Below are 27,361 nucleotides of genomic sequence, written 5' to 3' on the forward strand. Positions count from 1 at the left end.
CAGTCATTCATTGACCTCATGCTAGCAGATAATCCTTTGTCCTGCTGTGCGGCCCGGCCACTTTCGGTTAGTCTGCGGGTGATGATGTACAAAGATAGCCATCAAGCAGATAAAACACGAGTCGAGCGGCCCAAAAAGCTAACAATAGACAAAATTGGATTCAGTTAAGCATGTATGCTTCCAAGAAGCAAGAAGAAACTAGGGTATCTCGCTGTGACGCAGGTCAACATACAAGAGCACAGTAGCAATGATGCAGTGGAACACAAGAATCGAACTTACAATTCCGTTTTCCCCTGCTCATGTACCGTCTCTGCCTTGACCTTCTCCTCCCGCTTCCCCGCCTTGAAATCGAAGAACTCGTCCAACTCCATCCATTCCGCAACGAATGCCGCGACTAGGACAGTCCAGTCTTCGACCGTGTTCATGTCTAAGTGCTCTCCGTCATCGATAAGCTCGTGCCATACTTTGGGGAATGGCGAGGGAATGATGTGAAGAATGTCCACGCCACGAGCCATGAAAGGGACGTGGTCGTCTTCAATGCCACCGCCTAGGAAAGAACCGTCCTTTTTGTCCGCCTCAGTCAAAAAGTTCGGTTCTCTGCGTGGCTTCTTGTTCTTCCGCTTGGCCATGTTGGCCGGGTGATTGGGGGATGATTTGAATAAACCCAGCTTCCGGAGGCGGGCTTCGATGTCTGCCATGTTTTTGTATGCCCAGTGCGTTGTTTTGAAGTATGAGGGGACGGTTGGGTTCTTGGAGCCGAGTAGGTCCAACAGTACGAATAGCGAGATGGCATCGAGGGGGTTGCGGTAGGTGGACATGGCGGGGTGGAATGAGTACTCCCAATCTTCTGCGAGGGCTCTGCAGGCAACTGATTAGTTACAGCATCTGTGTGAAAGAAGGACAGTTCCTACCTTGAGCCATACAAGCTGTCTGTGTCGGTCCAACTCTTGAATGCCTCCTCTCCGTCTAGCAAGAGAATCTGGACACCTTTGGGGCCGTCTAGGTCATCCAACCCGCTCCCACTGGCCTTCCACCTCTTGGTCAAAGCGGCATCTATTGTTTTGGCCATGTGCATCAGCATCGCACACGGCGCCGCGCTGTCGGTCGCGCCAATGAAGCCCTTTGGAGTCAACTTGCTGTCGTAGTGTGCCACCATGGTCAATCTGCCCACGTCGCCGACATGGGTACCGGGCGGATCCCGCGTCAGTATGAGGTTCACAAAGGGGACTTCTTTCCCATTGCTCGTCGGCGTCGGGGAAGTCGAGTTGTGGAACTCGAGTGTCCACTCGGGGAGGTTGTTCCGGAAGAAGTCGACAAAGTGCTGGCGAACGGCGACGTTGCCTTCGGTCCCAGACACTCTCGGGCGGAGGATGGGAGCCAGCAAAGCCCCATTTTTGATATCGAACTCCGCTCCCGGGCGTGGAAGTTGCTTCAGGGTCTCGTCGCTGAGCTTATGGTATGCAGCCGCGCGGCTCAGCAGCGGACTAAGCACGAGGAACAGGCGGGAGAGAAACATGATGAAGCGAGAGAGTCGTGAGGGATCATATGAGCCCCGCGAGGGTGCGAGGAAGATGTCCAGATCACAGCTGAGAGGCGCTCATGTTCGTATGGCTATGGGGATGTTCGTATGGCGGCTGTTGTGGTACGCAAGCAGCAAGGAGACGAGCGAAGAGGTAATCGTGGTCTCAAATCTTTCCCCCTTAGCATTCATTCACCAGCATTCTAACCCGAGCTCCGACGCACATGTGAAATTTAAAGGAAACGTGCTGTACGTTTGTTAACGCGACTCGCCTCGGTACTTACGGAGAATCCCAACATGAGGATAAAAAAATCGACGTCCAACTTTCATGAAGGCTCTCCGAGGTGGTCTCCATTGTACATTACAAGCACGTGCCAAGCCTCACCCGCGGCAACTCTTCCCGAGCAATGAGATTGAGACGTACAACTGCAGCCGACCACAACATTCAGTGAACGTCCAATGCCATACCATACCATGTGCATCGACATCACCCGCATTCAAAGACCATGAACGCCCAGTTCCGCGCCTTGGGCCAGGCTTTGCGGAGCTCGAGAGCATGGTGCCGTCCGGCTGGTCCTGGAGTCCGGCCCCGGATGGCTCCCTTCGTCTCCAGTACCTGCGCCAGGAAATTTTCCGCATCTTCCCTGCTTCGTCAGATCAGGGAGACGGCGAGTAAAGCTGCTGAGAATATTGCGTCGAAACCAGTCGTTGGCGCGGTGCCCAAGAGCAATGCGCCATCCAAGCTACCCGAACACAAGAGTATGGTTTGCCAATGAGAAATGGCAATCAATCAGACGAGACCGACTCACATGGAGCCTAGGTTACCCCGAGCATCTCGTCGTGTACAATGCAGGAGAATTCCGGTTGACCATGGTCGCCTTCTGGAAAGCCGTTGCCATCTTCCAGTTTGGCGTGACATCCCTGATTCTGGCGCCGAATCTGTGGTGGAACGAGAACCAACCCGATGAGACCTTCAGGAAGATGCAGGCTGTTGGGGGTGAGTTTGGATTTGATTTACATGTTCGATTACTCTTCTTTTCTTCGAAATTGCCTCTTCAGTTCCTCTTAGCATCAAGTGCTTTTTCTTCGTTTCTGTTTCTCTCCCTGGCTTTCTCTACCAATGTCATTTCGGCCACTCCCATGTCTCACACTCCAAGAGTTTTAACCTCCACATGCATGAAGATCATTCAAACTTTCATGCCACTTGGAATCATACAACCTGATATCCACTGGCTCTCCCAACGTTTCCCAAATACCTCTCAGAGCATCCTGCATCCTACATCCTGCATCCATCCATTGCCTCTTCCGCCCCTGTCCACAGGACATCCATCTAGTCTAGATTTCCAGTCTCCCTCCCACCCCCCCTTTCCGCCTCGGGTACTGACATGCCGCCTCAGTCTTCATACTCGGCTCCATCCCGCCCCTCATACTGGGCTACCTCACCGCCCCCTTCGTGAAAACCGTCGCCATCCGCCTGCCCCCGCACGCCCGCCGCTCCCACGCCGCCCTCCACCAATTCACCTCAAACACGCCTCCCGAAACCCTGCTCGAATTCACCACCCTGCGCATCTTCCCCATCCAGAGAAAAACGACCTGTTTCCTGTTTGAAATGCGCGCCCTGCCGCACCAGTGGTGGCGGTTTGCGAACCTGGAGCGCAAGATAACGGAGCGTCTGGTGACGCGGCGCCAGAAGATGAGTCGCTGGCGCAGGTTCTTGGAGGTGGTGAATGAGCCGCGGTTCAAGTTCCACGTCAAGGAAGGGAGGCAGTTCGAAGCGAAGACCCCCGCTGGCGTCGGCGTGTGGAGGAATATAGCGAGGCAGATTAGACTGCAGACGGAAAAGGTCGAGGTGGCGGCTGCGAAGCTGGACGGGTTGAGGGGAGGGCGCGCAGGTGGGCAGGAGGAGCGGGTGGAGAAGATAAAGGCCAAATTTTTGAAGTTGGAAGGGGAGAGGACGGGTGATGAGGGCGAGAGGAGGGTGAGGAGGCAGACGGCCAGGAGTGCGAGGTAACAATGTTAATCCTGGGGGGATTGGTCTGTTAGAGACGCCGCCACTGAGATGCCGAAGTAGGAAGAGTATACGAGATGGTAGCTACCCAATTGTTGGGGCTCTGCTCTGCGATCCTTCCACCTACCCTTGTGGCATTGCGGCGGAGCCACGACCCTAAGCAGAGGCGATTGGATCAGGTTGACAGGAAGGAAAGGATGGAAGTTTGGCTTTCTGCCCTTCCATCGACGCTGTTTTTGTACGATACGGTATTATAGACATTGGCTACGTTGAACAAACCAGCTTCGGGCTTGGGACATTTGTGGTCATTTTATTGTGCTCTAGTCATGCAGAGTCCTCCTACACTCGAAACATTTCCACGACTGACCACGCGATCGGTGGAAAAAGAAGGAAAGATTCAGCAAAGTCTCATGGGGTATCAGTCATAGGAGAAGTCCAGCAGAACATATTAAGCAAGCCACAGATTCGTTAGAGTGACCTCGAAACCCCTTCACATGCAAACGCTTCGCAGTACCGATGTCCAGCGAGCGATAAACAGAAGAAGAACCGGGAGCAAGAAGCAGAAACAGATCAGGAACCAGACTCGACATGAGGACAAATACTTTCGTAGTGCAAAACGCACAACAAAGTCCTTCTCACAGGTAATCCTTCCAAGCCAATACATCCAGCTCGGGGCGTTTTGGTAGAGAAGGCCGATTTGCAACACTGGCGGGCCATTTCAGGGTTATGTCTTCCTTAAGGAAGGTCGGGTCAGCCGACAGGTCAGAATGGGAGTCTCAATCAAGAGGGATGGCAAACTCACCTGGACGGAACCAGTGATCGACGTCATCTTCTGCTCCCCAAGGATACAGTCCCCAAAAGCGTTTCCAGTGCTAATCCTTTCGCTGTCGCCACTGCCACTTTTGCCGGGCACGCTGCTCAAACGTACCATTGGCGGCATGTGTTCCTCGGGGGGATCAGAGCTTGATCGGCCAAAGGCTCCCTGTTCCCCAAGCCTCCTACGCTTGACCGAAGGCTCAGAAACTTCATCAGTAGCTCCATCAAACTGGGGAAGGCTTGGGTAAGACGGACGTGGTTGAAAAGCACCCCGGGCAACGCTGATGTTCCGAGACAAGGAAGATCTGGGGCCCGTGAATCGTTGCTCGGGATCCTCCCCAAGCTCAAGTAATGCCTGGTACACCATGTTGGGGCTGGAAAGAATCTCCTTTGTGTAGCGAGGGACCCGAACGGACTGTTTAAAGAACCTGAGATAAGGTTCGTATCGCTCCCCTTCGTCCATCGCCTTGTTAACGTAGTCTTTGTAGTCTGTCCGATTTCGGATCAGGTAGTCATCCCATAGGTATGTTCCAACCATCTTATCCTCGAGATCTAACTGGTAGATGTCATTGCACTGGTTGATGAAATGTTTCTTATTGCCGGTATAGTCTGGATAAGCGAGCTTGAACTTGGCAAAGACGGTTGTCGTAGAGCCAGGTAAATCATCTTCCAAGCGGCAACGGAGAGCAAATGACGCTCTAGTATCGCGGCTGGAATCGAAGCCAAGACGATCTTCGGGTAGCGGGAGGGGTGCCTTGCTGATTGCTTGCACTTGATGAGTGCCAGTGTGCCCTGTAATGCTTGGAGGGGCGCTTGAAACAACCTCTGGAGCCAGATTGGAAGCCGCATTTTCGGTTGCTTTTAGACCCGTATTTGCGGCTTTTGGAGCGGGGTTTGGGGACAGGACCTGTGTTGCTGGAACTTGGACTATTCGTCCTAACTCGCTATGCCCCGGCTCTGCACGCGGTCGGGGGCGAGAGGGGCTGCTGCCAAAGTTCTTCACACTGATCTCTCGCCTTTTTGGTCGACGGGCGTCCAGTCTTGACGGCGAACTGTCTGATTTTCTCTTGACGGGGAAGTCATCGGGGCGTGGCGCTGTGAGTTCAGGCCTCGGTGGATCTTGAACACCACCACTAGGCTGACGAGCGCCGTCGTGCCGCTGTTGGCCACCACCCGTTGCGCCGGTTGCCAGATTTGTCCCTTCAGGCAATGATGCAGCTGGTGACGATCGTTCCACCTGTACTTGAACGTCTTCCATTTCCTCATCCGAATCGGACAAGAGAATGGCAGACATGGCACCCCTGCGCACAACAGATGGTCCTCTTCCTGGTTGTAGGGGTATTTTGCCTGCCAAGCTACGGACCATGTCCTTCATTATCATCGGTTTTCCGTCATGGTATGTTATTGGGAGACCATACTGCTCGAGTAGCTCTTCCAGGTCACTTCGAAGCAAGTAGCTCTCAAGGTACTGAGAAGCTCCCTTTCGGGACCGCACCGTTCTCGCTATCGAGCGAACATTACTAGTATGTTCCGACGCGCCATTAAAACCCTGTGGGAGAGATGGATGTAGTTCCGCTCCCAATGCTGGTGCGGAACCTGGCTGTCGCGCTTCTAGCGTTTCTTGGACATGGGCGATAGGCTGTGGCCGATGGTACGGTTTACTCTGAACGGCACGGTTGGGTAGCACTATCGGAAATCCCGCATTTTCTTCTGCAAGGTCCTCTCCCAGAGCAAGAGGGACACTTACTTCCATGTCTTCCTCGTCATCGGGATCGGAACGAAGGGGACGACCAAGCAAAGAAGATCCAGGCGGCACGGCGTTTGGCCTTGACACATTGTTCCTGGGCCTGACCAATGAGAAAGGAGATTGTGGGCTTGCAACGTTGTTCCCGAGAGGAGATGACCCAGCGCCGTTGGCGCTTCCATTAGATAGGGACGGCCCGGTGCTACCTGAAGGAGTCTTACCTGCAATGCTGGCCGAAGGAGGATTGAGTGGTAGGTCGGGTCGCACGTCTTTCTTCGGGGTTGCATCAACAGTGCTACCAAGTGTCGAATCTGGAGGCAGTGCTTCGCTAGGTCGATGGGTTTGCTTTGGAGACCGGGGAGGAGATGGTGACCAGGTAGTTTCTCTCTCATCCAGACTGATGTGACTTAGTTGACTCTGGATTTGGTCCTCTCGATCAACGGATACGCTTGGCTGTCCATGGATTTGGCCGTCTTCAGCGACTGAGATGCCCGGGTCATAACTGGAGTCGCAATCGTGTTCGGCGGGTGGTTGGCGCCTATTGAAATGATCTTCGATCTGCTTCTGGATCTCGATTGGGATGTTGATGACCGAGCTCTGTACGCCCGGTGGAGGTTTGTGCCACGCCTCGGGTCTGAGAAGACAGTCCTTTTGTTCGTCTGCTACTGTTGCGGCGGTAACATCAAACACCCATCCAGCTAACCACTCTGGTTTGGCCTGGGAAGATGTCGGATTCCTTGTCACATCTGGGTTGCTGGCACTCTCGACGCGCCTGCCCTCTGATGTTCTTACATCCACCTGTTGCATAGGCGGCGATGAGGTCTGCCAAAACAAGCTCAGCATGGACAGAGGGTAAAACGGGAATATATTTCAACTCTTACCTCGTCCAAGGAGTGATTTTGCGGCTGGAGGGGTGTTTGGGCCAAACTCTGCGCTCTCTGGGGGTTACCATGGCGTGCGTGATTGTCGAGCAGACTCAGCAGACCAGGGTCAGGCCTTCCAGGCCTTGCGGGCTGTCCACTCCGACGAAGCGCAGGCTCAGATTGCTGACGGCCAGTATCGGTGATGGATTGAGCACGTTGTTGTACGCCTGCGTTCCCTTGTCGGCCTCTCACCGAGACTGGAGGCATCTGAGTGGCGAACTTCTGCGAGCTTTGCGAATCCTCCAGCGAGCTGCTTGACATGACGCTCGAATCCCGATCTTCATACACGTACTTTCTATGTCCCTGCACTCTTACATCAGTTAGCCTAGCCAGAAGAGCTTTGAATGGTGCAAGCGATGTAACGGGATCGGGTGTTCCAACGGTCCTGACATGACGACCACGATGCCAGTCAACAGCGTGTAGAACAAGATGCAATTTATCGGCAGGAGGGCCGTACGACGTACACCTAACAGCGTAATTGCGCAGTGACAGGGTGCTTCCCACGCGTCTGTCAGTGAGTTGGAGGTCGTTGGACCACGCCGGAAGCTTGGGGATGCAGGCAGGGGCGAAGATGGCTCGAATGGATGTGTGTCCGTCCGAGAGAGTCAAAGGCGAGGCCTGTGTCGTACCATCAGCTGGAGGTACAGGCAACGGGCTGGTTACGAGCCAGCAGGTACCTCAATGATGCGGACCCGACGTTCCTGGCTGGTAGGGGCTGGATCGATGGTTAAGCAACTCCCGTCGTCCTGGTAGACAGCAGACCAGGTTTGGTCTGGTTCCTGCTTGACGCCGTCTATGCGACTCTGGATGCGCTCCTGTAACCAGTGCACGCCTAGAAGCAAATCTCCACAAATGGAGTCCTCAAGCCAGCCTTTGCGAGCCTTTTCCATAGCCCGCCGGAGCGGGGAAAGAGAAAGAGCAGTGGTACGAAGGCGGGATAGGTTGGTATCGACTATGTCTGGCGCAGCTGCCCAGGTGCCCAGGTGCAGCGAGGACGTCGACGGTGAAACGACGCTGGCCAAGGTCTACACGTTCGGCGAGTAGCAATGAGAAGATGCTTCCCCCTGCGTGAGAGGCAAACTCCTTGTGATGAGGGTTACGGATAGCGGACGCGCAAACAGACTTAAGTGTGTTGTCGTGAGTATCTGTGTCTCTCTGGTGGGTTGATGAGCTCCAGCGCGTCCATGTGGCAGGGTTTCGCGTTCTCCGCAGGCTTGGCGCAACGACGTTAGGCGTGATCACGTGCATGGCGTCATGAAACCACCGCCCTGTCCATGTCGGCCTTCCTCTCGCCGTCTATCGGTACAAACGAAACAATACCCGCCAAACCGTTGCGTGTGGACTCGCACTCCTCCAGCAAAGTTGTATATAGCAACAGTAACCCCGAACGCTTGATTAATGCGCTGGCCTCGCCGACAACCCAAACCTCCCCGATCTCAAGTCCACAGCTCCCGCTTCACCGTGCAGCCGCGAACCCCCTACACGTAATGCCACGCCCCGCTCGGCCCTGGTACAATACGGAGCACTCATCCCCTCGTCTGGCTTTGAGTTGGAGTTGCTGCTTGATGGCGAGATTCTTTGCGCTGTCCCAGGACTGGTAACATGCATGCCAGACGCTCCAGCGGGCCTCCGCCGCCGCCTGAGACCCTCCAGCAGATCCACGCTGCTGCTTCCCGGTCCGGTTCGCTGACCACGTTTGGAGAGCTCACTGCTCCACCCAGCTCTTCGTCCACTACCGAGACCAAGGCGATCGAACTTGTGCAAGGCGGCCTAAGTGGCTTGTACAGTCGCCTCAGGGCATCCGTAGGCGGCGCCAAAGACGCGGGGAATGAAGGCTCCAATGACGGTCCCGAGCAGCAGGCGTCTGCGTCAAAAGGCCACGAAAGGCATGGGAAGCGCTCCCAGAGTCCAACTGGAACCTCGCTGTCGTCCCCCGTGCTCGTCTCGGCCACCTCTTCCAGATTGCACTCGCCCCTGGCGACTCACTTCCGTGACAGCCAGCTCCCCCTTCCCAGGGAGTCTTCCGCCTCAAGCCTTGCTGTCTCGGCAAAACCGTCGCCGCATGGCTCCAAGCCGTCTTCGATGACCACAAAATCCCGCCCGTCACAGCCTCTGACCTTGGAATCATCGAAAGAGGATGCTTCTTATGGTGAAAGCCCGCGCGGCAATTTGACCACGGTTAGCGGCACAGCAGAGATCAACAAGAGCGAAATGCCCTTCCCACAGCCTCAGGGCGACGTGGATATGGGGGACGAAAGTGACACGACCGAAGACGATATGGTCATGATTCGTGACGCGGAAACGGCCCATGACAACGCCAAAACTCCTCTGCCTTCGAGTGCCCCCTCCCCATCCATGACCGGATCTGCAGCTAGGCCTGGAGATTACCACCAGGACGCTCACTCCGCTCTCAAAAATCCCAGGGAGCTTCCGGACAACGGGCCCGAAGCCCCCGAGCCATCTCGTGTGACTGCCAGCGCTCAGGGCACCGCGATTGCGTCAGCCCCTCAGCGTCCGACTTTACCAAAGTTTGGCCCTTCCCATCTGCCAGGTTTTCTCAATTCAAGGGCCTCTTCATCCGATGGCCTCAGCTCCGTTGTCACAACAGGAACCTTGCGAGCCCCCGCAATCGCTCCGATTGACGAACTCAAACAGCATACGTCCGGGAATGCACCCGCCAGTGCTCTCCCCAGCAGCTATCTATCTCAAATGCGGAGGAAGATTCTCGATCGAGAGTTTTGGATGCGAGACGAGAATGCTAAAGATTGCTTCAATTGCGGCGATTCGTTCTCTACGTTTAGACGGAAGCATCATTGTCGGACATGTGGACAGATATTCGACTCCAAGTGTACATCTTTGGTGTCGGGCGAGGTGTTCGGGCAATCCGGTAACCTCCGCGTATGCAAACCATGTGAGGCCATCATCTACGGCAACGATGATGACTCTTCGATCTACACAGACGATGCGGACCAGGCTTCCGTTTACGGTCAAGACGATGCATCTTTGGATGTAGACATGGATCCATCAGAGAGTGACCACACCAAATTTGGCACTCCTACGATCAGCATCCCGATGTCTCGAAAAGCCGGCAGTGAAAAGAAGCGCCGTTCTACAGTCATTGAAGTGGCACCACCAACATTAACTCGACCCAGTTCCTCAAGATCTCTCCGTTCTCTAAGCGGACGGCCGCGGTCCTCGAGCCATAAGCGCCACGCCTCTCGCCATCAGCACATGCGCAATGTAAAGTACGATGATCGTGCGCCCTTCCACCAACATGACATGGAGGGCAGTCGCAAACGGTCCTCTCTACCTGCTTTTCATCATGACAACATCATCGATCCTGAGCTTGCCCCCTTCATGTCTGATGAAGAGTCTTCCGAAGACGAACAACCAAGCATCTTTGCCACTCTGAGAGGAGACTCGGCTGCCCACGCGGCCGACACTGAGAAGAGTGGCCTCGGCGGCCTCCTCTCTGCAATGCGTAAGGGAAAACCTAGACCCACCGACAGGGGGATGTTCGCTGGTATGAGTGGACGCGACCCTGATACATTCAGCGTCAGTAGCAGGCATGCTAATCGGCATTCACGACGGCGAAACCTGAGTGTCAGTAGCGTGACCCATGGCAAACCTTCGCCTAGGCGCTCCAAGAGCAACAGTATTTTACGATCATTTGGCGCTACGCTCGGCGTCCCATTACCCTACGAGCACCCGGGAACCTCATCTTCTCCCCAGACCCTTTTGGCGACTCCCCGCCCTACTTCAGGGATCATCCGTAGCGCTTCCATGCATGGACCTGTCATACCTACCATCGAGCTCAGTCGGGCTAGCCTTCAACATGTGCGTTTGCTCCTGAGACAGTTGCTTGATGATGCCGCAATAGCCCATTCTTCGAACTGGGAGAAGGCGCTCTTACCCATTCTTTTGCAGTGCACCGATGATGTGAATCCTGATGTGCGAAGAAGTGACGATATGGACATAAGGCACTATATCAAGCTTAAGAAAATTCCAGGGGGCAGACCCAAAGATACGTCTTACGTGTCTGGGGTGGTCTTTACTAAACAGCTGGAGAGAAAGGACATGCCCCGCAGGATTGCTAATCCAAGGATCATCATCGTAACGTTTGCGATCGAGTATGCACGACATCAGGCTCACTTCATCCAATTGGATCGCCTCATGGCACAAGAACGAGAATATCTCCGTAATCTCGTTGGCCGTATTGCGCATCTCGAGCCGCACCTGCTACTTGTACAAAAGAACGTGTCTGGACTTGCACTGGAATTCCTTCAAGAGGCTGGAATCGTCGTGGCCTCCAATGTCAAAGAGACTGTTCTTAATGCTGTTTCCCGATGCACAGGTGCGCCTATGATATCATCAATAGACAAACTTGCCATCGATCGAGGATACTTGGGCCAATGCGAGAGCTTTGAAGTCAAAACCTACGTTCACAAAAACTCGAAGAAAACCTACATATTTTTATCTGGTTGTCAACCCCAGCTAGGTTGCACAATCGTTCTACGGGGCGCCGAGACGAAGACTCTACGAAAACTCAAGCGTATCACAGAGTTCATGTGCTATGTTGTATACAACTTGAGGCTGGAGACTTGTCTGATGCGTGACGAGTCGATCACGATTCCCTCCGCAGTCGCGAATGGGACGTTGGCAGCCAAATCGCAGGATGAGACGGCTTTCGAAAAATCTGCGCAGAAGGGCACAGCGGATAGTATGGAAACCACGCCTACAGCGCCACCAACAGAGTCTTCGCATGCACCTACGATCGCAGGCGATAGTCCAACCAAGCCAGACATGCAAGCGGAAGATAACGGCACAACGCCGTCCTTTTATAGTGACATGGTTCAAAAACATCAAACAACGGTGCTTTCCGCATCTCCGTTTGTCAACTTCTCTCAGCCCTATTTGCTCAACCAAGCTCGCGAATATGAAAGAAAACTCGGTTATCTAAGGCGCCTGCGAGACCAGTATACGACAGACGCCGTTGGTGAGGATGGAGATGTCCCTCAAGCCTTTGAGCTGATCCAACCCGAGATGATACACACCATGGTCAACCGCGCGTCAAAGCAAGTACGTGAATTCTTACACGCAGTGCATGCATCGGAATACGACAGGGCCTTGCACAGCTACCAGACCCAGAAACGCCATTGGGAAGCCTTTCTGTCAGGCAATATGGACATATACAATCCCTTCAATCACCAGAAAATTGCTGCACTGTATAGTGTTGTCAATTCCAAGACTTCGACACCTTGCATCGGCCCGGAGATCATTGCCCTTGGTTTCTACCAGGAGCATGACTACGACGATGGCTTCACTCCTGACTGTACTTTAGGTCAGTACGTGGAAGATCTTATCACAAGTGCCCGACTTCCCTGCGAGCTTGATGGTTGCAACTTGCGCCTCATCGACCATCATCGTCAATACGTCCATGGAGACGGGCAACTCAGCGTCCATGTCATCGGATGCCCGCCGAAGCTGAAGAACTCACAAAACATCATCCTCATGTGGAGCGTATGCCGGAAGTGTGGGGAAGAGACACAGGTTATCCCTATGTCTGCCAACACGTGGAAATACTCGTTTGCCAAGTACTTGGAATTGACTTTTTGGAGCAAGGAGCTCCGTCCACAGTCCCAGTCATGTTCTCATGATATCCACAGGGATCACGTACGTTTCTTTGGCCTGAACAACCTTGCACTTCGGATGCAATATGACCGAGTACCATTGTATGAGGTTATTGCACCAAAGCCGGTTATCACTTGGAAGGTTGATAGCGACTTGAAGCTGAAGAATGAGCTGTTCACAAATATTGAGGAGAGGCTGGAGAGATTCATGGCGTCGGTGCGCGCACGTCTCGGCAGCATTCGCACAGACAGCGTGCTGCCTGAAAAAGCTGACGCGTGCAGTGCAGAGGTAGACCGACTGATGAAACGAGCAAACGAAGAGCATGAATGGCTGAAGCGAAAGCTGCAAGAGAAATACATGAGCTCCAAGTATTACGAGATCATACCTTTCAACCGCGCCATCCGGGCGATACAGGAAAAGGCTATAGCATGGGACATTACGTTCACCGAGCTTGAGGAAACGTTTTTCCCATCCGAGAGGGACATAAGGCGCCTCGCCTCGCTGCAGCTCAAACGAATATTCCTTGAGCGTGATGAATCAGCCAATTCGCTCGCTTCGGTTGATGAGGGAAACGAAACGGAAATCGAGGAGATGGGCCTGCCCGAAAAAGATGACACCGCACCTATTGCGCCAATGCCATCGGCCATGTCGCCGGAACAAGCTCGCGACGTGCTCACTTCTGTTGTTGAAGAGCATCAATCGCAGAAAGGCGAGGAGGCCAACGTCCATCCTGAAGAGTCAGGCGAGTCTCGAAGCCCTACTGGCCCGGTCATCCCGGTTCCGCATTTGCAAAAGCACATAGAGGCACTAGAAAGAGAGGATGTTCGCCATCTGGACCTTGCAGTGTCCTCAAACCTTGCGGACAAGGTAGCAACGCAGGGGGAAGCAGTGGTTCCTACACCTCCTCCAACCTCCAATGCGGAGCCATCCTCGGTAGAGCCAATGGATCCAGACGTCGCTGATGCCATCGACAAGATGCCTGTTTCACCGACCTCTGTGCAGTCGCCGGGAACACTGGAGTCTAGGATTCCTCGATTAGTCGACACTATACGTCGGGAAACTGCGATCAGGCCGGCTGGCATTGCACGAACACAATCACAGCCCGATGGAGTGCCAAAACTCCAAAACACCCCCTTGGGATCCTTGAACAACGGCTCGGGGTCTAGCGGCTCAGGGAGTGGCACTTCCCTAAGGAGCTCTCTGAACGAGTCCGCCAGGGCTCTCGAGCGGCGCATGTCTGAGCGTTTGAAGCTCGGCGCGTTCAAGCAGGCGAGATCAGCTTCAATGATTCCGATTCCAAGATCTATACCCGGCAAAGGACAAAAAGAGGCAACGAGAGTCTCCGCTTTAGCTAAACATTTCGAACAACTCCAGCGCGAGTTTGAAAAGGAGAGGAAGCGCGAAAGGCTCCATCAACAGAGGCAAAACCGCCGGCGTGCATATCCACTAGCGTCCTCCAAACCCGTGGTCGAGGTATATAGCGATGCCTATGAGGCGGTCCAAGAGCATAGCCCTTCGGACGAGGAGACACAACATTCCCCCCCACCCCGAGTTAGTACCGATAACAGCACGCTTGGCGGTAGCGGGCACACGGAGACAACTGCGGCGACCACCACTGGAGCCCCACCTGAAGAAGCGTATACAGGTGGCGAAAACCCTCACATCGTTGAGAAAGAGGAGCAATCGACAAGCCTAAGCCATCCAACATCTGACGTGGAGAACGAAGCGAGCGACGTCGAGATGGGCGCGGAAGATATCCCCCTTCCGGAAAGCGTAGGCAGCTCCCAGCTGTTGGAAGGTTCAATGGAGCTGCCTAAGCATGAAAAAACTACCCTTATGAAAATGCTGACAAGTTTCTGGTCAGAACGCTCTGCTAGTGCGTGGGCTCCTCTCGAATACCCACTAGGTCACAATGAGCATGTGTGGGAGGATTCGGATATCATCGTTCGGGAAGACGAGCCGTCCTCCATCATTGCGCTCGCCCTCTCTAGCCCAGACTACCTCACCAAGCTAAAGCACTTTCGCGAGGATGCCACAGTTGCTCCCAATGGCATCGGAGGGTTGGAGGGCTCGGAAGCTTCAATCGAGAGGAACTTATTGCATGAAGCCAATACGAACATCCGATACAGTTTCACCAACCGTGGGGTCAAAGCCCACTGTAAAATCTTCTATGCCGAGTCGTTCGATGCGCTTCGACGGAAATGCGGCGTTGCAGACCGCTTTGTTGAGTCTCTTTCGCGCTGCTCCAAATGGGACTCCAAAGGCGGTAAAAGCAAAAGCATCTTCCTGAAGACAATGGACGAGCGTTTCGTGGTCAAGTCGCTGTCAGCAATTGAAGTTAACGCCTTCTTTCGCTTTGCGCCCAATTACTTTGCTTTCACCCATCAAAATCTCTTCAAAGGCCTGCCTTCGGTCATAGCAAAGATGTTTGGTCTGTTCCAGGTGCAAATCAAGTCGCCGTCAGGCCGTGACTTTGATTGGTTCCTACTCGTCATGGAGAATCTGTTTTATGAGCGTGAACCCAACCGGCGGTACGACCTCAAAGGCAGCATGCGCAATCGCAAAGTGCAGCAGACTGGCGAGCGGGACGAGGTGCTCCTTGATGAGAACCTCGTTGATATCATTTACAGCGAAACGCCCATCTTCGTGCGGGAGCATACGAAGAAGTTGCTCAAGGCGAGCGTGTGGAATGATACACTTTTCTTGCAGCAGAACAATGTTATGGACTATAGTCTTATGGCCGGCTTCCACGATGAGAGCCGGGAGATCATCGTCGGCATTATCGGTATGTGCTTCACTGTTTTCCCGAGCTAGGCCCATTACAGACGTGCTAACTGTTCCGTACAGATTGCATCCGCACATATACCTGGGACAAGAAACTCGAATCGTGGATCAAAGACCGTGGGAAGAACAAGCCGACCATCACGTCTCCGAAGGACTACCGGAATCGCTTCCGTATGGCCATGGAGAAGTACATCCTCCAGGCGCCGGACTGCTGGCACCAGCTTTCGGGCCGTGCCGTCGGAGTCGGAGTGCCCACACGGGCTATCGTGGCACGTGAGGGAAGAGAAAAATCGGTGACCGAGGCCAAGATCGTGGAGCAGGTGACTGGAGATGTGAGGAGTGGTGAAAAAGATGCGGAGATGCAGGAGAATGCGCGTTGAGTCTGAATATGTGCAGTGATGGTTTGAGGGGATTACGAGCGTAACGGTGTTCATGATGGTCGATGGGGATACCGAGACATGTATGGTCTATGCATAGCATCGGCGTTCAACGAGATGGTGTGGCCCTTATTGTGGGGTTACGAGAGCATCGAAAGCCGGGAGTAGCACTCCCAAAGCTCGATCCCTGGAATGGAGAATTGTAATGCGCCTTTGAGTCTCCTCTGCGTAAACCCTGTGCTTTGGCTTCACTGGAGCAACACCTTTCTCTTCAGTGCTGCCAGCAGCAAAGCTCTGCTCGCGCTAACACCTCTTCGTTCCCTTTTTGTGCTGGTGCTCGTGGGCTCGTCTGTGATCTTGTGCAAAAGATGAGATAAGGTAGTGGCATTCCACTTTCCCCTGCTTTGGTGATACCTTTCCGTATCATAGATGCGCTCGAATGTGGGCTCGTCGTTGAAGCATTGGCCGCTGAGCCACTTGAAACCGCCGACTTGTTCAAACCAACGCTCAATGGCCTGGTTGTCTTGAGTGAACTTGGCCGGGGTGTTCCTGGTATATGGCCTTCGGCCATGATCTGGAATACCATAGACTCCTATGTTGATGAAATAGGTTGGGAGTGCGTGCTTGATCGGACACAGCCAGAGCGGGTATATCCTGAATGTAGACTCGAGAAACTGCAGCATATCCACTGTATTTTCGGGAGGTACCTCGATATTCTGGATGATAGACATCTGGCTTGTCTCTGAAAGTTGGAACGCTCGTGACGTGAACTCACTCTTGAACATCGAGTTCATAAGTAGTCGAGAAAGGCGGTTCCAAAGCTTCGGCGGCCAGCTGTACGCAGCGAGCCAATGGGAGCCGCGGTCAAATCGGAACAGATAGTCATAGACGGGAACGAGCTCCTCAGTATTTGCATCCTTTCGCTTAGATTGCAGAGAATATCTTGTCCAGGAGCATGTGGTACATGGTTTCTCTTTCGGACATCTTACCTTTCCTCTTAGCTACTCTACTAGGAACTAGCCCTAGCTAAGAGGCTTATAAAAGATAATTAAAAAATAGAACTAAACAGCATATTCTAAACAGCGCGCTTAAATTTTGTCTACTATTCCTGCCCTCTAGCCTGTACAAGAGATCCTTAATTCTTAAACTAAACAGGCCCTTAGGTATGCTAAAGTCGAATCTTAACGACTCCCTGTTAGAGATGCTGATTGTCTCGTAGATGTTAAGCTATCCTACCTAACACAGTGCAGCAATACTGCCCCGCTCATCGCAGGAATAGGGGTCCCATTTCAGGGCAGACAGGAACCTTGCCACGGTTAGACATTAAAGGACCTTCTTATCTGAGGACATGATCAAATATGCATAGGTATATTTTATCGAACGATAGCCGGCGTCGAGTAGATGAAGGGCAATATCGGGCCACCGCTCTTCACGCGCTGCGGCTCTGCGATCTGGACGCCAGCGGCATCGACCGTTGAAGCAAAAGCTTGTTTCAACGGCCAATACGGGTCGGGTTTCAAGGCAGAATGCGCGCAACGTGTTTTATCTCATCTGATTGCCGAAACGGTGCATCCATCTCGCTGGGCAACACGTTCATGTTGGTGAAGTTAACGTCCTTTGCCTGCTTAGAGTGCAACCCCCTGGGCGACTTCGGACCGTGCAGCCGAAGAACAGCAGCTTCACGGCGCACCAGCACTCATCAGAACCGCTCTCTCCCAACAGCACTATACAACACTATACTGCATCGATACTACCTCTGCTTCCCTGGGACAGGTCGCTTCCTTTTCATTCCGGATGCATTCGCCTACCGCCCGAGCGACTGACCGCACGACCGTCCAGAAAGCACCATGGCCCACATAATAATATTATCTCTCTGTCCGCCCTCTGCCGTCGTCTTTACGCCCATTGACCGTTTTCTCCCTGCTCTCGTCTCCTTCACGACTTCGCTAAGGTCAACAGGTGAACAAAGGATCATTGGCTCTGACTGAAGTCTCTCTTCCTGCGGCACGTCACCTTAGCGTCGCACCCACGCCCGCCGCCGTTCGCGCAGACGTCATAGCGAGATGGGCGGACTTTCGAAGTTGTGGGTCTCCTTCCGCACCGCCTGGACCGGCGGAGGCAGCCCGGGCAAGCTGCGCAACAATAATAACAGCGAGAAGAGCAAACCCACCAACGGCGCTGCGACTACGACCAATCCCCAGAACACGTCGAGTGCGCAGCAAGAAATGGGCGCCGTGAAAAAGTATGAAATCACAGAGGTACATGGTTCCCCTCACACGCGCTGCACCGGCTGGCCGCTGACACTCTTAACTCCCCTCAAAAGCCATGGATTCGCTACAACTGTTCACTCGGCGAGGGCCCCTTCTGGGAGGACCGCACCAACACGCTCCGCTTCATCGACATTGAGCGCCAGGAGCTGCACACCGTCGATCTCGCGGTAGGGCCGTCCAGCCACAAGGTCGTGAAAAAGATGGACATTTCCATGGGCTGCACCGCCGACATTGAGGGCAATGAGAAGGAGTTCATCTTTGGAGGCAAGTACGGCTACGGTATTTGCAACCGAGAAACAGGAGAGTATCGGTGGATCAAAAGGGTCTGGAACGATGAGGAGGTCAAGGACGGCAAGCCGGAGCGCATGCGAGCGAACGATGGAGCCGTCGACTCGCAGGGCCGATTCTGGGTTGGGTTCATGAATGACCCCCTGGTTGCAGAAGTGGTCGACGAAGGTATGCCGCCCAAAGGCATGCTGCAGTCGATGCTGCAAGCAGAAAGTTCCATTGCTGACATGCTAGGTGCCGTTTTCCGCCTCGATCCGGACCTCTCCCTCCACAGGCCCCTATCCAACATCACCATCCCGAACGGCACCACCTGGAACAAGCAGGACAACATCATGTACTTCGCCGACAGTCCCTCGCGCTCCATATCGCAATTCGATTTTGACCCCGTTACCGGCACCCTCAGCAACCGGCGCACCTTCTTCACCATGCCCGAAAAGACGTATGGGGAAGGTTCCGTGCCAGATGGGCATTGCATCGACGAGGAAGGGTACATGTGGACGGCCGTGCACGGCGGAGGCGTCGTGCTCAGAATCTCCCCTCAGGGCGAGATTGTGGCCGAAGTCAAGGTGCCCACCCAGCAGTCCACCTGTCCTTGCTTCGTGGGCGAGGACTTGATCATCACCAGTGCTGGAGGCACCGGAGGTCCGGATGGAAAGGGCGTCGACGAGTTTGCAGGCAGCGTGTTTAGGATCAACGTCGGTGTGAGGGGCTTGAAGAGATTCAGGTTCAAGGGCGGCGAGGCCATTGAGGGGGGTAAGGTGAATGGTGAGGTTGTGGGGGAGTAGCCGTGGTTCTCAATGCCATGCCCTCGCTCGGTGATGCGTGGAGGGCACATATCAACCAGCTCTTATTGTTGACGTACTCGGGGCCTTTTGTCAAGGGGAAATTCTAGAGGATACCATTGGAGACTTGGAGGGTAATACTGCAGATCTACTTGTTATCATTGCTTGGAGGTCGAAACCGAATATCTATGATAAAGCTATACGGTCTAGGATCCGAAGCCGAAGCTTTGCATTCAAGCATTCCTGCCGTGCATCGGGTTGCTAATCCTTACGAAGATGGCATGCCTCCTCCGTATAACAACTCAGGAAGCGTTGAATCCTGTTGATCAAGGCATACGGATGTAGCGCGGTTCCTTAGCATGATGCCACGCTGTCTGGAGACATGACGGTGACTGTTCCAACCGTCGACTAGACATTAAACTCCCTGTAGATCGCACGGAGCCGGATATAGGTGACGATATGCCTCGCTTGATTTGCATGCCCGTCGTCTGGTAGTGCGTGCAGCCGTTCAGCGATGAGTGTGAGCAGGGAAGCTCGACTACAGAATGTGTGCTAAACGCCAAAGCTGAATGATGACAGGTAGTAGAAGGTTGTAGGCAGTGTGCGGACAAGCAAGAAGCTAGGGTGCGGGATCTTCGCATGATGATGCAGGTATCTACAAGCAGAAGTACGCAGAGATATCGGAAGCAAGCTCATAATAAAGATGAAGTGGCACGTATACCGTACGGCACCTATTCTTTGCGGTGTACCCCTTTTTTGCAGTTTCGAACACCACTGTTTCTGCAAGATTCCTAGACAGAAGAAGCTTGTGCAACTTAGATAGAAGGGGCTGCAAAGACTATGTCTCTGCACAGTTTCTATATCTTAGTTTATTATAGCGTAGGAGGGGAGATATTCTAGTAGAATCTCTTTACTCCTGCACCGCGACAGGTCTTAACAAGTTTCTGCCGCCCTTCGGTTGGCGGAGATGGGGCGGTAAACTAATTAGGCTTAACTCCCTTAAAGAAGGGGGCCACCTCAAAGAATAGGTGCCGTACGGTAGAGTAAGACCTTCTAAAGTAAAATCTCTCAAACACCCGGTAGGAATGTTTGCATGTCGCTACGGACTGTCGCTCTGCTTATTCAGCCTATAATGCGTGGCAATATAGCTGTCTGACGATGGAACATGACGCTCTGCACGCGGTCAGATGTCTTATTGTTGTGTACCTCTGAAAAGCAAACCGTACCAGATGGGTCTGCTGCTGGGGTACCCACGTCCCATAATGCGCACGCACGCAATGATTCAAGAATGCTGTACGGGGTCATATGAATACCGGTGGTACTCCATACTGCGACATAACATGAACGGTACCTTCGTTTCGCGCCACACTGGCAAGAATCTTGACGTGAGCAGCAAAAGACGAAAGCTGACGTGCACAACGGAGGAATGGATACCGAACAGGCCCTTGAGACATGCCCAGTTGCACGCAGGGATAGCCTTTGGGTAGAGGCCGGGGCGGATGGCTGGTTTGCGTTGGCGACAATTCTCCAACGGCGCGGCTAGGGTTTGGTGAAGGAGCAGCAACAGAACGCCTACAGAAGAAACGATCTGGCTAATACACAATACAAGATGCAGCGATTGCTAAGCAGCTAGAGGCCTTCTGGAAGTCGAGGGCGGCTACGCGCACGGCAGGGAGACAGCAGTTGTACAGGGTTGTACTCCGTAGGTACGTGCCATTATCGAGTACTAATACTTGCGTACCCTCCGCATCCTGCGGATAATCATGAAGCCCTGGAGCTCGTTTGCGGAGTTGTCTGGCAGCGGTAGGGATAAGCGACTCGTAATAAGTTGGAAGGGTAATAGTGATGCTTCCTCAATGGATTTGTTGATTGGCTCAATTCGAATTTATCAGGGCGATATGCCGTTACCACTGTACATAAGTACCTCTCATGCAAGCAGGGGGATTGATATTAACCTTGGATATCCTAGGATCTCTGCAGCCTGGAATGACCTGCACCAAGTTTGCAAGATATTCATAGCCTGGGACGATGCGAGGACAAGGCATCGAGAAGTTCTTGTCAAAACTGCGAATGATGGCATGGCCCAGCGATTTCCTGATTGGCATTGCCGTTACTGGTTTATGAGCAAGGCGGCAAATCTTCGATTTGCACCGCAGTACTGAGAAGCGTGGTTTGGCCGATACACAGTAATTCTACTGTATATTGCCCTTTTTGTTGATGCAGGATCCCCAGCGGGTCCAGAGAACAGGCTGAACAGAGCTTGCAGGCAGCAAAAGTGCCGGAGCGATCAGACTGCCGAAACCCTTCGTTTCTAACTCGGTTGCATGCATTGTGTACCAACGCAGGAGGTTGAACATGTACGGAGGACCAGTAATGAAGATACGATACGATGCTTTACTGTGTAGGCGCCTAAGCCGCTGCTGGTGTTGGTTCTAAGCGTAGGCACGATGTAGCGGACAGTCGTGCGGCGCTAGAAAAGAAATATTGTTCGAGGGGCGGGAACAAGTGTACCAAAGCACTCCGTACGAAGGGTGAATTTAGAAGAAATACAAAGAGAATTGCTAAATCGGCTAAAGGATAAACCGCGCTGCTGGGACAGATAGGACAAGGAGAGCATGGAGAGAGCGAGGAATAATATACGCTTGGCTAAGCCTGTGTAAGGCGCTAGGGCGGAGAGAAAGAGAGCATGGCCTGAAGATGATTGCAGCCGAAGGCCAAGAGTGACGGCTTCGTTGGCTAGGCCACGTCGGTTACGGCGAAGGCTTTTGAAACGACTCTCTCCCCATGCGGCGTAACAGGCAATTCCTGGTATTTCTTTACCTTGTATTATTGGCCCCGGTTTCTGCTCCGCGCCATGTTGCGCCCGCGGGAGCGGCACGGTGACGGATGAGAGCCATGAGGCGAGGCGTGCGAGTTAGGAAACAACGGGCGTCGGAAGGAAGCTCGGAGCGGCGCGATTCAAGTAGGCTGGCGGTCCAGGCGACGGCGAGTCACGGTCAGTAGGGTGGTGTTGTGAGGCGGCGCCTCTGTGGTTTTTGGTGATACAGTCTTCATCGGGGGCGAGGACTGGCAGCCTTTTAATTCGACCGTGGAGAGAAGCCATTTTACTGTGTCGAAGGAAACTCTTGCCTGAGACCGATCGCGGAGTGTGGAAGAGGTGGAAGAGGTGGAAGAGGTGCAGGAGGGTGCGGATTCGGAACGGTGTGCGTTGTGAGGATGTGGAGGCCAAACCCAGGTACACAGCACTGTGGTAAGTCCATTGCCTGCAGCCTTGGCGCGCCATTTCGATTAGGAAATTTAGGCTGGCACCACGTGAACTGCTAGATCTCGCTCGGTAGGCGAGCTCCTGTCCGACACTTCACCCACTTTCACCAGCTTCTGAACTTCTGTCCAATATAAGTCAGTTCATTCTTGTTCTATGCTACGAATATACCAGTCTTTGTACGGAGTACTCTGTCCGTGTCGGTTGTTCTATAAGGAACCCTCCTGCAAACTGGTCTGGATGCATGTCCACCACGAACCCGCACACGCGCAGGCCGCCGGTTCTGGGTCCTGGCGGTGAATATGATGTGCAGCTCCAACAGCCTCCCACCATCACTTTCGAACCCCTCGCCCACCAATCAAGAACCTGTTCGCTGAACTCCGTCGAGGCCAAAAAAAGGAACCTTGGAACCCGCCGCCAGCACATGACCTTGTCTGCAATGCAGCAAGGGTGTCTGCCACGTCGCTGTCGCCCTCGTCCTTTGTTCGTGGGCAAGTGAAGGAAGGAAGGCCCACGGATGAATGTTCGGGACGCATGCTGGCCTTGATTCCAACCTCCGGACCCATTCTTCATCCCGACGGCTAGCGTTTTCCAGCAACAATAATTGCCGGAAAATAGCAAAATGGAAAAGGGAAAAAGAAAAGGGCCATGCACGAATCATAAAAAAGCAATTTCGGCAACGACCACACTGCACACATGCGCATCATCGCCGCCCGGCAAGGGTCGGGCCTACCCACCCCCACGGCGCGTCCCCTCTGCTCTGGAGCACGCGTACGTATGTACAAGTACTGCCACTGGTAGGACAGCGTCATGTATTTTTAACCCGTCTAGAAATGATTTCCCCAAGGCGCTCGCTGCGCGACCTGCGTCACTTCTTGCTCTCCCCAACCCCCACGAATCCCATCAAATCACTCTCAACCACTCAGATTACGAAGTACTGTGTACTGTGTACAGTACCGAGTATACCCTGGGTCAAGTCCAGGCGGATGACCAAAGAATGTCATGGCGGCACTGATGCCCAACCGACGCCCTGGGCCTTCCCCCTGGACTCCGGATGGACATCTACCGATGAGCAAGTCAGAAGCCTTTGTTGAGTTCTCCTGCACACTACGAAGAACACAGCAGTACTCTGCAAACAACAAACCTGTGCAACACCAACTGCTGCTGCCGGATCCTATTATTACTCCTTCAAAAGTACGCGCGTCGCATGGTGTTCCTGGAGTGTACGGTGTATTTAGGTACCCCACGAACCCGCCAAGGGCTTCCTCCTGGCTATGCTACCGTCCCTCCTTCTCGAAGCCATGGAGCTGCTCACCAACAGTACTCCGGAGCTGATGACGACTGAGCGGCTCCCGTTGAGGCGTCGCGAAGCCTATTGCGGCGCCAACCCTGTGTGCTTGTGCTGCTTGCCTCGACCTTTCTTTCGGCTTGGTCACAAGTCGCTGGCTTTCTCAGGGCCGTCTGCCAATCGCAAGCACCATCACGCTGTCAAAGATGCATTCCCTGGGTAAAATAATAAAGTACCCTCAGCAACCACGCTGACGAGCCCACCCGGACGCGAGACAGGGGCCAACTTGCTGGGGGCTGAAGACGGCGCCGGGGGACATGGGCCGCCGCGCTGGTGACAAGGGACGCCATGCTCCGCTACTCAGTTCCAACCACCATGCCCGGACTCAACTCCTGTGAACGTCCTGTCAAGCCCTGCAAGCCCAAGGGCTGGTGCGCTGCACGCACGTCTCTGCATCTCCCCTCGAGCCTGTCAGCCGTGGGACTTACCAAGGCTCTCTCGCTCTCTCACCCTTCGGATATACCTACCCCCCGCTCACCGCCTGGAAGCTGTCCAGCCTCATCGCGCGTCATCCTCCTCCTCTGAGCTCTCCTCGATTCCTCGTCCCTTGTCCTGTGTTCTCCCCACGTCCACCAGACCCCGAGGTTGACATCTCATCACTGCAGAAACTCCATCGCAACCGAACATGGCACCTTGAGAGATCAACAGTTCCCGTTCGTACTATAACTTGAGAATCCTTCTCCGCCGCCTCCTGTGCCTCCTGTCGCCACCACGTTGCTTTCTTCTTCTGTACTCCGCCGCGAGCCTTGTTCCCCCTTTCGATTGAATCTGGGTCGTTGTCTCCTGCGGCGACCCGACGTTAATCTTCCACGCTGGCTGCCCAGACGCTTCCTCCTATCTCGACTCCCTCTCCTTCATACCGACATTGCTTCCCGCCTTCCTTGACTCGACCGTACCACCCCGCCACCGCTCCTCACTTGGATCCAGAAGTTCACCGCCATCTGGACCGCTCATGGTCGAGCCAGCACGGCCAGAGGGGCTCAGAGGGTAGGAATCCGATGTCGCCGCCAACCCCAAACCCACACGCCTTTCCAATCGATTCTGGTGCGCGGCCAACGCAGCCAGCTCCTCGCATGTCCCCAACACAGCCTGGTCCAGGGACGCCGTCATTTCCCGGAAACAGTCCCCACCATGCCTCCGCTCCACAGGGCGTGTCGCTGCCGCCGTTGCGACACTTGTCGCAGACTCCGCCTATGCCTCAGTCTGACAGACGACAGGGTAACCCGCTGGGTGTGCACTCAATGCTGAACCCGCAAGCGGAACTGGCAGAACAACAGCGGAGTCGCAGGAGGAGCGGGTCGCAGATGGAATCACCCTCTCCTGTGGAGACGCTCCTCTCCAACAGTCTACCATCCATCAGCCGACCGCCGAGCGTGGGCTCAGCCCCCGATGATGCCAGAGCGTTCCCACCGCCGGGAAGGCCACCGGTAAGGCATATGCTCAGCCCCAGGTCGCCAGGTGTGCGCCCACCACAGCCTGTGGGCATGTTGGGGCAGCCAACGGGTACGATTGATGCCATCCACTCGCCTTTTGTTCCCCCGAGCAACAGGGGCTATGGATTGGATCCCCTACCATCACAAACCAGTGCTCCAACGCTGCCACTTGGACCGCGAACGACCTACTTCTCCCCTATGCCGCCAACAGCGCCGACACCTCCCCCAAGCGTGCCGCGTAACGAGATGCGACGACCCAGCCTCAGCTTCCCACAGTCCGGAACAGCGAGCCCCATACCCTCCTACTCGCCCTTCAATTCCGCTGCTTCGGTGGCTTCTAGCCCCAGCCAGTTTGAAACTGCAAGCCAACAAGGCGTCTATGGAAGCCGCCCGCCAAATCCCCCGATTGCCATGGAGACGGAGCGCGCCGGGTTGATCTCGATGCAGCCGTCAGGGCAGAATACAATTCAGATGATGACCATCAAGAATCAGCATGGACATGACGTACAGATACCCGTCGACGTGCAGGCAGCATCCAAAGTGGCCGACGAGAAGCGGAAGCGCAATGCGGGCGCCTCGGCTCGATTTCGCGCACGTCGCAAGGAGAAGGAACGCGAGGCGTCCGATCGCATATCGCGCCTGGAGCAAGAGCTGGCAGAGGCGCGAGAGGACGCTGACTTTTACCGCAGCGAGCGCGACTTCTTCAAGGCCGCTGTACTGGAGCGAGGTCCAGCTGAGCATCACCACTACGCCCGTCCGCCGTCGCCTCGCCTTCGACGGCCCTCGGCCGCTCCCTCGTCCACTGCCGGCGGCTCAGTGTCGTCCTTTTCTGGCTACGATGACGCGGAGCCGCTCGGTGACGGCGACCGCAACGTCCGCCGTCGAACCAGTAGCTATCATCCTGCATCCGGTCCGCCGCCCCCACATACGAATGGCTCCGGACCCGTGTCCCAACCCTATCCGGCGTCCGGCTTTGCTGTGCAGAATGCCCATCCCCCTCCCCAGCATCCGAATCCCGATGCGGGGCCTCCGCCTCCCCCGCCGCCAGCCTCGACGCAACCGCCTCAGGCCTTTGACCCGCGGACCCAACGGCCTCTCCCTGACCTCCAGCTGCCTCCGGCTCACCGACCTGTCCTTCGAGACCCATTTGCGCACGATGCGGGCCGCTATGAGGGTGGGAACTGGGGTCACGGCTCCAATCGCGGGTAGAAGTCATGTCCGCGCTGTCAATTGCAGTTGTTTTGATACCCATCTTTCCGGTTACGCTAGCCGTTCCTAGTCTTTATAGTGATTATTTTCTTGTATGTTTTCTCATTGCAGCTGATACCAGTGTCCAGTATCTGGGCATAGGGGACTCGAGCGTCCCAGTTTCCGTTGTAGCAGTCGCACCTCTGACATACTATACATACATACACCATGCACCACTTAGAGCGCCATGCGCATAGACAAGGCGTCCTCGCGGACCAAATACATTACACCTATGATAGAAACCTATAAACGTCCATTTGCACATTTACAATAAAGGGTGGGCTTCTCAGTTCTCATGTGAATGGAGATAAAAGCTGCCCGCATATGCTTTGAAGCCGCTGCTCTTTCCGCCGCCCTTGAGTTGAGCCTTCTTTCGGCACACGTCACCACCGTTCCATACCGTCCCAAGCAACTCACAATTCACACCCAGCTCATCCTTCTTGAGTTACCTAGCTGGTCGCCCAAGCCTGCAAGAAGACGCAACATTGAAGCTCTGTTGGGGGGTAACTGCCCCACTTCCCTGGTTCTGGAGTATTGATAATTCCCTACCTACAATACTTGGACGAGTGATGGCGCATGCAGCCGCTTCATCGAGCCAGCTTTTTTTGAACCGTCCGTAGCCCGCCTACTTACACAGGTTTCCTGTTTGCTATAAAAAACAAATTTGGCCTTGCAGATCAACATCAGCGGCGAAGGCCTTTCTGCGCGCAGCTCCTCTTTTGGCCAGTACTGCATTCAGCTGCGACAGCGCTTGACTCGGAACACAGGGAACGCGATCAACCTCCAGATGCCATGATACTCTCACATCTGCATGACTCCGAAGTCGCTATGCACGCATGACGATAATCGAGCTGCAGGTCTACTTATTGAAGTGTCGAAGGACCCCCCACTCGGTGCTGTCCTCATGACACGGAGTCGCTTGCAAGGT

General features: G+C 54.3%; 7 protein-coding genes across 7 annotated transcripts; 5 read left to right on the forward strand and 2 right to left on the reverse strand.

The window, feature by feature from the left end:
- Position 1: 1 nt before the first annotated feature.
- EI97DRAFT_174703 (glutaminyl-peptide cyclotransferase precursor) lies at positions 2–1,652 on the reverse strand. Its single transcript, XM_033793454.1, has 3 exons — positions 912–1,652; positions 280–858; positions 2–211 (listed from the first exon to the last, which is right to left on the reverse strand). The coding sequence occupies exons 1-3, from the start codon at positions 1,514–1,516 to the stop codon at positions 199–201; spliced, it is 1,197 nt and encodes a 398-aa protein (XP_033656926.1). The 5' UTR covers positions 1,517–1,652; the 3' UTR covers positions 2–198.
- Positions 1,555–3,831, forward strand: EI97DRAFT_430466 (uncharacterized protein). Its single transcript, XM_033797701.1, has 3 exons — positions 1,555–2,278; positions 2,340–2,516; positions 2,917–3,831. The coding sequence occupies exons 1-3, from the start codon at positions 2,026–2,028 to the stop codon at positions 3,528–3,530; spliced, it is 1,044 nt and encodes a 347-aa protein (XP_033656927.1). The 5' UTR covers positions 1,555–2,025; the 3' UTR covers positions 3,531–3,831.
- Positions 3,832–4,161: 330 nt separating this feature from the next.
- Positions 4,162–8,164, reverse strand: EI97DRAFT_464670 (uncharacterized protein; the record flags this gene model as incomplete). Its single annotated transcript, XM_033801431.1, has 4 exons — positions 7,688–8,164; positions 6,969–7,628; positions 4,330–6,909; positions 4,162–4,261 (listed from the first exon to the last, which is right to left on the reverse strand). Exons 1-4 carry the CDS (start codon positions 7,898–7,900, stop codon positions 4,163–4,165), a joined length of 3,552 nt encoding a protein of 1,183 aa, XP_033656928.1. The 5' UTR covers positions 7,901–8,164.
- A 148-nt stretch (positions 8,165–8,312) lies between these two features.
- EI97DRAFT_430470 (uncharacterized protein) lies at positions 8,313–16,032 on the forward strand. Its single transcript, XM_033797702.1, has 2 exons — positions 8,313–15,426; positions 15,489–16,032. The coding sequence occupies exons 1-2, from the start codon at positions 8,613–8,615 to the stop codon at positions 15,803–15,805; spliced, it is 7,131 nt and encodes a 2,376-aa protein (XP_033656929.1). The 5' UTR covers positions 8,313–8,612; the 3' UTR covers positions 15,806–16,032.
- Positions 16,033–17,812: 1,780 nt separating this feature from the next.
- Positions 17,813–19,238, forward strand: EI97DRAFT_174833 (uncharacterized protein). The gene is made up of 4 exons (XM_033793455.1): positions 17,813–17,885; positions 17,962–18,060; positions 18,126–18,528; positions 18,595–19,238. The coding sequence occupies exons 2-4, from the start codon at positions 18,028–18,030 to the stop codon at positions 19,143–19,145; spliced, it is 987 nt and encodes a 328-aa protein (XP_033656930.1). The 5' UTR covers positions 17,813–17,885; positions 17,962–18,027; the 3' UTR covers positions 19,146–19,238.
- A 3,862-nt stretch (positions 19,239–23,100) lies between these two features.
- On the forward strand, positions 23,101–23,915 carry EI97DRAFT_439747 (uncharacterized protein; the record flags this gene model as incomplete). Its single annotated transcript, XM_033799577.1, has 4 exons — positions 23,101–23,179; positions 23,359–23,480; positions 23,527–23,598; positions 23,643–23,915. 4 exons carry the CDS (start codon positions 23,101–23,103, stop codon positions 23,913–23,915), a joined length of 546 nt encoding a protein of 181 aa, XP_033656931.1.
- A 910-nt stretch (positions 23,916–24,825) lies between these two features.
- Positions 24,826–26,394, forward strand: EI97DRAFT_371162 (uncharacterized protein; the record flags this gene model as incomplete). The annotated part of the gene is made up of 2 exons (XM_033795273.1): positions 24,826–26,130; positions 26,191–26,394. 2 exons carry the CDS (start codon positions 24,826–24,828, stop codon positions 26,392–26,394), a joined length of 1,509 nt encoding a protein of 502 aa, XP_033656932.1.
- Positions 26,395–27,361: the final 967 nt, after the last annotated feature.

This window comes from Westerdykella ornata (assembly GCF_010094085.1).
Source record: "Westerdykella ornata strain CBS 379.55 unplaced genomic scaffold EI97scaffold_3, whole genome shotgun sequence".
NCBI classification, from domain to species: domain Eukaryota; kingdom Fungi; phylum Ascomycota; class Dothideomycetes; order Pleosporales; family Sporormiaceae; genus Westerdykella; species Westerdykella ornata.

Bases quoted from the DNA above. Each gene is read 5' to 3' on its own strand.
- EI97DRAFT_430466 (XM_033797701.1), top strand. From the start codon at position 2,026: ATGAACGCCCAGTTCCGCGCCTTGGGCCAGGCTTTGCGGAGCTCGAGA. The intron at 2,279-2,339 runs GTATGGTTTGCC...CATGGAGCCTAG, and splicing joins CAAGCTACCCGAACACAAGA to GTTACCCCGAGCATCTCGTC. The intron at 2,517-2,916 runs GTGAGTTTGGAT...ATGCCGCCTCAG, and splicing joins GAAGATGCAGGCTGTTGGGG to TCTTCATACTCGGCTCCATC.
- EI97DRAFT_430470 (XM_033797702.1), top strand. From the start codon at position 8,613: ATGCATGCCAGACGCTCCAGCGGGCCTCCGCCGCCGCCTGAGACCCTC. The intron at 15,427-15,488 runs GTATGTGCTTCA...TGTTCCGTACAG, and splicing joins GATCATCGTCGGCATTATCG to ATTGCATCCGCACATATACC.
- EI97DRAFT_174833 (XM_033793455.1), top strand. From the start codon at position 18,028: ATGGGCGCCGTGAAAAAGTATGAAATCACAGAG. The intron at 18,061-18,125 runs GTACATGGTTCC...TCCCCTCAAAAG, and splicing joins AAAAGTATGAAATCACAGAG to CCATGGATTCGCTACAACTG. The intron at 18,529-18,594 runs GTATGCCGCCCA...CTGACATGCTAG, and splicing joins TGCAGAAGTGGTCGACGAAG to GTGCCGTTTTCCGCCTCGAT.
- EI97DRAFT_174703 (XM_033793454.1), bottom strand. From the start codon at position 1,516: ATGTTTCTCTCCCGCCTGTTCCTCGTGCTTAGTCCGCTGCTGAGCCGC. The intron at 859-911 runs GTAGGAACTGTC...AGTTGCCTGCAG, and splicing joins GACAGCTTGTATGGCTCAAG to AGCCCTCGCAGAAGATTGGG.